This window comes from Choristoneura fumiferana, chromosome 27 (genome assembly GCF_025370935.1).
Source record: "Choristoneura fumiferana chromosome 27, NRCan_CFum_1, whole genome shotgun sequence".
Taxonomy (NCBI): domain Eukaryota; kingdom Metazoa; phylum Arthropoda; class Insecta; order Lepidoptera; family Tortricidae; genus Choristoneura; species Choristoneura fumiferana.
The window spans coordinates 2,411,472-2,420,655 of NC_133498.1; the positions used below are offsets into that span (position 1 = coordinate 2,411,472).

Genomic DNA, 9,184 nt, shown 5'->3' on the forward strand with positions numbered 1-9,184 from the left:
TCTGATGCAAATTGATGTGCGTCAAACGCATTGCGTTAACGCAGCGTTTATCGCATAAGGCAGTTGTCTCACGAGCGCTTTAGAGATAAAAGAGGGCACCAAAACATTTTGAGCTACCCCTTCAAGTGGGGTATGGATGTACCGACCTCGTTGAGTAGATATTGTATTTTAGTTTTTAAAAACTTGACTGGGGAAGGGAATGAATGAATCAAAATCAGCTTTTTTGTATTTACATATTTTTCATTTTCCTTTAACCTTTGGTAGTAATATTTATTATGATGCATACTTTTATTTTTAAGAAGTGGCTAACTGGAAAATAATGGATTTTGTGTACTTCGTTGCTGGAGATTGGCGCTCCAGTTTTTTATTCCAAATTTTAGATTGATTGACGATCTTCGTTTTCTCATATGCAGTGGACAAATGACGATTTTGACGGTATTTTTTGAGAAAAGCAATGTAAACATGATGTACATCCCGTTGCGTTGCGTGTTTGCAGATGACGAGCCACCCGACGCCGGAGCCGCTGGGGGCGGGGGCGGGCCGGGGGCGGGGCGGGGCGCTTCGTGATGCTGGGTGGGGTCTTGTACCTCAGGCTGTGCGACAATCCACCAGTGAACGCTAAGGTCAGTCGCGCAGGGACCCTTCCTTGACCTTGGCAATCACCTTGACCTTTGAGGCGAGGCTTTGAGGCATACGAAACGAGTATTTGCCAATTTTTATTTTAATATTGTGTATAGTTTAAGTATGCCAATAAAGTTGTAATATGTCATTTTTGTACGTGAATGGTGCGGAATATATTAACATTTGGTAGTTTTGAAAGAGAAAACAATACAAAGGTTGTGAGGTGCAGGTGCAGCGGCCGCTGTATTGTATTGTATTGTGGTGTGCGGCCTGTCCCATCCCAGGTGCTGTCCCCGGTGCGTGGCGCGCGCGAGGCGGGCGCGCTGCTGCTGCGTCGCGCGCCGCTGTTCCTGTACGCGCCGCACCGCGCCGCGCTCGCGCCGCTCGCCGGGGAGGTACTCACTGCCGACTGCTGACTGCTGACTACTATTTTTTTTTTTTTTTTTTTTTTTATTTGACTGGATGGAAAACGAGCAAATGGGTCTCCTGATGGTAAGAGATCACCACCGCCCATAAACATCTGCAACACCAGGGGTATTGCAGACGCGTTGCCAACCTAGAGGCCCAAGATGGGATGCCTCACGTGCCAGTATTTTCTCCGGCTGTCTTACTCTCCACGCCGAAACACAACAGTGCAAGCACTGCTGCTTCACGGCAGGATTAGCGAGCAAGATGGTGGTAGCAATCCGGGCGGACCTTGCACAAGGTCCTACCACCTGCAAACATCCCTGCCCTTAATACATCGCTCACACGCTCATTCTGGCGTCAGTTCAGCCCATAGCACTAGCATCAGTTCAGCCCATCATAATGGCGTCATAATTATCTTGTAATCAAGTTCAGCCTATCATACTAGCGTCAGTTCAGCCAATGATACTAGCGTCAATTCAGCCCACCATACTAGCGTCAGTTCAGCCCATCATAATGGCGTCATAATTATCTTGTAATCAAGTTCAGCCTATCATACTAGCGTCAGTTCAGCCAATGATACTAGCGTCAGTTCAGCCCATCATACTAGCGTCAGTTCAGCCCATCATAATGGCGTCATAATTATCTTGTAATCAAGTTCAGCCTATCCTACTAGCGTCAGTTCAGCCAATGATACTAGCGTCAGTTCAGCCCACCATACTAGCGTCAGTTCAGCCCATCATAATGGCGTCATAATTATCTTGTAATCAAGTTCAGCCTATCCTACTAGCGTCAGTTCAGCCAATGATACTAGCGTCAGTTCAGCCCACCATACTGGCGTCAGTTCAGCCCATCATAATGGCGTCATAATTATCTTGTAATCAAGTTCAGCCTATCATACTAGCGTCAGTTCAGCCAATGATACTAGCGTCAGTTCAGCCCATCATACTAGCGTCAGTTCAGCCCATCATACTGGCGTCATAATTATCTTGTAATCAAGTTCAGCCTATCCTACTAGCGTCAGTTCAGCCAATGATACTAGCGTCAGTTCAGCCCACCATACTGGCGTCAGTTCAGCCCATCATAATGGCGTCATAATTATCTTGTAATCAAGTTCAGCCTATCATACTAGCGTCAGTTCAGCCAATGATACTAGCGTCAGTTCAGCCCATCATACTAGCGTCAGTTCAGCCCATCATAATGGCGTCATAATTATCTTGTAATCAAGTTCAGCCTATCCTACTAGCGTCAGTTCAGCCAATGATACTAGCGTCAGTTCAGCCCACCATACTAGCGTCAGTTCAGCCCATCATAATGGCGTCATAATTATCTTGTAATCAAGTCTATACTCTACGTTCTTCCAACTGAGCTCATCCATTTGCTTTATCATCACTATCTGCTTTTATCTTCGTACCGTCAACCAAATTCCTGCGTAATCAAAATATTATTATTGTTTATTCCGTCAGTTACATTATCAGAACATACGTATGTATTCATCTACATATTATTATATTGTGACTAGTCATTTGGTGACAATTGTCCTATGATATTTATTTATTTATTTTTATACTGAACACTTATTTTTCATTTCTCTCTATCTATCTAACTGACGGACTAACTAGAATAATATTTTTTATCCATGAAGCTACCCGATTGGGCCGCAAAAAGCTGTTCTACTAGAGCTTTCCGGGAATATTATCTTTATAGTTGTATTCCCCCCAGCTGGACGCGCAAGGCTCGTCCATCGTGCTGACGGGGCCGGCGGACATGTCGGAGGCGCTTGGCGAACTCGCCCTCATGCTCAACCCTTCGGAAGTCACACCCGACGCTCCCACAGGCCCCCTAGCCAAGGACCCGCCGGCGGACGACAATGTCGTCAACGTAACTGGACCTAAGAGCTTCCCCACCAAGCAATCGAGACAGAGTCATAAACTAATACTACCACCCAAAGTGGTGCTGAATCCACAGAGTTCCGTCGACCTTTCGGTAAAGGCGGTACGGGTCGCCAGCGATTCGGACCAAGATACATATCATCTGATATTGAATGATGTCTATTCGGGATCCGTGACCCGATCTGGGAGCGAGGGGGAACTGAGGACGTTGGGGGGAGTGATAGACTTAAGCTCTGATGAAGGAGAGCTGTCTGTGTAGAGTTGCCGAGCCGACGTTGTTCTGATGTTTTAATGCTATAAAGCTGGCCTCATTTAACGTGCCTCATTTTATTCTTTACTTGACCTATATTTTTCAATTAGCTTGTTTTATAATATTTCTGTGTAAAATTCTATAAGTCGTTTCGATTATTACTGTTATAATAGGATGGCCCATTTAGATAGGTCAGCTCGGATAACTCTGAAACTATAAGATATAGCAAGCTCTGTTGTAAGAAACCATATTATCGATTTTATTTAAAATAAGATTGCATTCATTGTTTTTTTTTTAGTTTATAGGTACGAAATAACTTAAACTGTTTCGCTAAGCCAGTTATTCTACTTAATTTCTAACACTACACTCGTAATTTGTGTTTCAGAAGAAAATCAAGCTGGAATAAAAACGTCCACTACCTACTTCTACTTACTTAATATATAACCTCGCTAAGTCATTTAGGGGCTGCTTCATCATCCATTGATAATTTTATTTGACGGATAAATGTGATGCCGTCTCCGTCTATTCGAACAAAACAAACAGAGATGGCATCACATTTATCCGTCAAATAAATTTAACTAATGGATGGTGAAATAGGGGGTTAATCGGCGTGTGCATTCGTAACTATTAGACTGGGTACAGTAAAAAAGGGATTTAAAAAGACACAACCTGCTTCAATGTACATATTGTACCTAAAAGATTTTACTCTCGATTCTCAACAAACTACTTTCAGGGTTTAGCACCTTGTAGTTCCCAATTCGCACTGAGCCCGCGTGGGAACTATTGCCCAAGCCCTCTCATTCCGAGAGGAGGCCTGTGCCCAGCAGTGGGACGTATATAGGCTGGGGAAACTTGTAGTTTCAAAGTTACCAATACTGACCCATCTAAGCGCCACTCAGCCTATGGTTCTGAAAATGTAGCCCTGTGACGAAAAAGGGCAGGGGGCTACTACGAAATTCGAAAATCTAAGTTCGTGTCATACCGTCCCTCTCGTATTAAATAATATTAGCGTCAGCGGGACGGCAAGATATTATTAATATTATGAAGGTCGAATTTTGCACTTCATCGTATAGGGCCAGATGCCAGATACGGAAGTCTCTGTTATTACAAAGACTGTGCTGCCATCTTTTGGTTGCGTACGATACCCTCAACGACATCCGCTTTGGACTTAATTTCTATTTCTATTTTGTTTTAATTAAAGGCTAAATGTTAAAACCTTTTGTCAGGCGCCCGCGCCGCCAAATGGGGAATGTCTGAAACATTTAGAAACGCTTGACACTTTTTATAACAATAGGAATAACCTTTCTGATTAACAGAAAAAAATATCAGATTTTAAAGTAGCATCAATTAATTAAAAAAAATCAAGAGTTTTATTTACCGCCGAATTACGACAGTACATTAAAAAAAAAGATGTGTCTTTGACTTACACGCCCATAGAAATTGACATGAGCTTTTATGGGTGTGTAGATGAAAAGGGTGACACTCTTTCCCGGCCCGGATAATACCGGGATGGAAATACCGACCCTGTTTTTTGGTGTACACGCCCATAGAAGCTCCTGTCAGTTTCTATGGGCGGGTACACAAAAAACAAGGCCGGTATTTCTATGTCGGTAATATCCGAGCCGGTGAAGAGTGTCACCTGTCAAAACGATCGAGTCAAAGACACATAAATTCTTTTTTAGTGTTTTTTATTCTTGACTATGGAACAACCCGTAGCCGACCGGACTGTCGTAATTTGGAGGTAAAGAAAACTCTTTCATTTTTTTAATTTAATTGATGCTACTTAATAATCTGATATTTTTTTTCTGTTAATTAGAAAGGTTATTCCTATCGATAAAAAAGTTTCAAGCATTTCTAAAATTTTAATCCATTCCCCATTTAAACATACTGCTACTGAATATCGTAGTTTTATGTTGTTTAACACAACTTGTGTACCTGTAAAGGATTAGGTTAGGTTAAAAGATAATCATATTTTTAAGTAATTGATTTGTTTTTGTACTATTTTCTGATTTCGCATTGTATTCTAGTTACTGTATTTTTAATACAATAAGATTTACGTGATTGATATACACAGTATGTCTGAAAAAAGGTTATGTTTTCTTATTTCTATGAAATAATGTAAAAAACTCCAAAGAAATATCTTTAGATTTATTGTATTTCACAAGAAGACGGAAAATGTTTAATTTTATAACTATAACTAACAGTTTTTTTTAACACCATAAAATAGATTTTACAAGAAAACTAAATGCAAAGGAGATATTAGATGGTGTTATTGCTTAACCCGTGACGTGTCTCCTCTTCCACAAAAATGCTCTCAAATGTCCCCATACAAAAAAAACACTATTTTCTCGCAGACAATATGGCGACGCGAAAAGGTGAGACTACTGTGTAGTCCTCACACGTGACGGGTTAAAAGCGATCTCTTCCAGACTGCTTTGTTCAGATATATAAACGAGAGTCACGCATTTTCCGTCTTCTCACAAGCCTTGTTTTAACTTTTATGAATAACAAGTTTTGCTATATAAGAAACACTTAGGGGCTGTTTCACCATCCTTTGATTAGTGTTAACTGGCGGTTAGGTGTGATGCCGTCTCTATTTGTTTTGTTCGAATAGACGGAGACGGCATCACATTTAACCGTCGGTTAACACTAATCAATGGATGGTGAAACAGCCCCTTATTGTAATATTTTTTTTAATAGCGAATTCTAGATTAACTTAGGCTAATGTCGAAGCAGATGCTTGAGGTATTCCTAATCTCATTATACCATCACCACGTCATTGTGACTAAGTTGGTTATCTGAATGGAAAAAACCATCTTAAGTTGGTTATCTGGGTGGAACAAATCATCTAAGTTGGTTATCTGGGTGGAACAAACCATCTTAAGTTGGTTATCAGAATGGAACAAACCATCTAAGTTGGTTATCTGAATGGAACAAATCATCTAAGTTGGTTATCTGGTTGGAACAAACCGGAATTACTACGTGTCGACGATTGCGGTGGGAAAGTACTCTACTGAATGGTGACGCAGCAGTGGTATTACTGTCAGTGTCTCTGCAGGTCGATCTTAATTATAATAGCGTGTAAGAACATAGATGGAAAATAAGCCAAAATTTGTATAGGTACCTTTAGATTATAACGTTTTACACTTTCGTGATTTTCACTCAAAATACCACAAACGGGACTTATCACGCCAAAACACGCGAGTAATATTTACCTCGACGTAAATGATAGTGTGATGGTGTGACAAATAAAAATGACCAAGTGCGGGTAGTTCGAGATACGAGTGCCGGTACTATTTGTGATCAAGTGTGGGTAGTTCGAGATACGAGTGCCGGTACTATTTGTGATCAAGTGCGGGTAGTTCGAAGGACTCGCGCTGGTAAGCAGACTTGACACCCCACACTTCAGTCTACTCGTGACCATGCCCACTGTAATGTGGTTGAAACGTCGACGCAAATATTACTCGTGTGTGTTAGCGTGTTAAGTCCCGTTTGTGGTATTTGGACTACCTATATCTTCCTGAGTCCTGACGTTTTTTAACAAACTTAGTGCTTAAGACTTAGACGTGATTGACCTGCTTTGTTATTTTGGATAGTATTTCAAAATTCTTAGAATTCTTTATTCAATAAACAATTTGTACATTCGGCCGTTATTTTTAGAGTTAATTAGTCCTTTATAAAGTACGCGAGGACCCAGGAGGTTATATTGTTACCGTGGTCAAGTATTTTGCGTTAAGAATGTGAGTTATGATATGAAAATTAAATAATAATTCTTAATTTGTACTCTTTTGGTGACGTGCTTTAGCAAACTCTTTGACAAAATAACGTAGTTCAGAGGCAACAAGTTGGTGAATTGATAACCTCGTTAATAAAAGAGTGAAATTGAATGACGGTGCCCTTTTTCGTACCGGCATGCGGCACCGGCCTACAACTTTACATGAAAAAAATATTTACTTACACTTTTCTCCGTATCCAACTTTTTAAATGTAAGATATTTTATGGTTTAACTGTCAATGAGTATTTGTGAATACAGCAGTTGAATTAATGGTGTGTAACTTATAAATGTATTCTTGGCAATTGTAGACTGGTATATTGTATGATTTGTAATGTGTGGAGTGTGGAGTGTGGTGCACCACTAGATGTTAATAAATGGAGAATTCGTTAATGTGGTAATATTTTATTCCTTAATTCCCATTAATTTGTGGTCTGCGGTAAACAACATAATTATCGTTAAATTTGGATACAAAATAATGAATTGTAACTCGTCATATTTTATATTAGGACGGTACTCAACTGATGACAATTGGCACGTTGGTGAAATAGGACCCGTTGAGTACTGCCTACTGCCACTGCCAGTCACGTCTATGCTCTTGTCCATAGATGAGTGTGTATACTGGTGTTTAGTATGCTTTTGTCATTACCGTATGCTATTGGAGCATCAGCACTAGCCTCTTAAGCCAAAGTGAGCTTTTGCAAAGGCCTTCAAAATAGACGCGAAATGGCTGCGTGTGTTAAGAGCGGTTTAAGCGTAGCGGAGACAGGGCGCCCGCACCTGCGCCGCGTTAATTATTACAGAGTGATTCGTCAGGAGCCGCCGTAGCTGCCTAAGGGCGTCATACATCCGTGATGGCCACAGAACTAGTAATAAAGGAAATATAATGGTATGGTATTTGTTTTAAGAATCGATGGCAGCGCTTTTTTTTCCGGGCTACAAGGATTCCTTTTTGGTTTTGCTGGTTTTTGTGGGTTATGCCAAATAATAAAGTGTCTTGTACTTGACTCCATTTATTACTAACAGAGTAACACATATATGTTAGTATGCGGTGAGGGCGAGGACTACTGAGGCTACTGACCGTTTATCTAGCGCCTGTTAGCCATATCGCAAACTAAGCAATCCTATGTCGCTACAGAATCAAGAGCACAATCGATTCCGATCTTTTAAAAAATGTGCCCATTTTTTATACAATTTTTTTTGAGTCACTTGTCACGCGCATACTGAGTGTATGAAAAAAAAAACCGTCGCAAAACTGTCATTTTTTTAAACTATCGTTATCGAAAATACAAACTGAAATATAGATGCACAGAAAAACCAGAAAAATATTATATTTAATTTTCTGGCTTTTCTGTGCATCTATATTTCAGTTTGTATTTTCGATATAAGTTTTACGGGATGACCGTAAAAGAAACAAAAAAATTGGAATTGAAATAAAAAATACAAAAAGATTCCAAAAAACCAATCTTATCGTAATCATATTAAATGATAATATTATAACGGATAACTCACGTATTAAACCGAGTTTAGCTCGACATGTTTCGACATGTGCGTAGTGTGCGTGTTGCGGCAGCCGCCGAGTCGCGTGCTCCTGAGAGGAAGGGCTACGAAATAGCCCGGAACATGTCGGGCTAAACTCGGTTTAAGACGTGAGTTATCGTTTATAATATCATTTAATATGAGTGAGTCTCACGGTAGTTTCATGTTCTTATCGTAATCGATTGTGCTCTTGATTCTGAGTAGGAAAAACTATATTTTTTGCAAAATTAAAAAAAGGTACATTTTTCTTTGAATACGCCCTTTTAGCTGACGCGACACTTCTTAAACTTGCTATATCATCCAAGCCGCATTGCATGGCGGCGGTCATTGACCACTTACAACTAGGTACTACCTACTACTTCGTTACGGGTTCGCTATGTATGCAACTTGTACGTTTTTCTGCCAGCTCTAGACTGGGCTTTAGTTCTGTGGTGACGACATACGACATTATATTATTATCGAGGGAACACGCGTAGTTGTATTTTTGTAAGTGGAACACAAAGACATTCAGTGGTGGATCAATCACGTCACGCGTAATGAATCACTCGCCACTCATGATAATATCGAATTAGCCTATATACATTCGGCGACTAATAGTGAGAAATATACCGGCTGTAGCCTCGGCTGCAACGGACGTCTCTTTCAGTATGTATGTAACAGACGACGCGTGTCTACTATACTGTATATTTATGATATATTATTTAT

The 9,184-nt window shown here is 40.4% G+C and overlaps 1 protein-coding gene across 1 annotated transcript; it reads left to right on the top strand.

The window, feature by feature from the left end:
* The first annotated feature begins 543 nt into the window (after positions 1-543).
* On the top strand, positions 544-7,333 carry LOC141443602 (uncharacterized). Its single transcript, XM_074108934.1, has 3 exons — positions 544-623; positions 906-1,016; positions 2,749-7,333. Exons 1-3 carry the CDS (start codon positions 567-569, stop codon positions 3,175-3,177), a joined length of 597 nt encoding a protein of 198 aa, XP_073965035.1. The 5' UTR covers positions 544-566; the 3' UTR covers positions 3,178-7,333.
* The last annotated feature ends 1,851 nt before the right edge of the window (positions 7,334-9,184 follow it).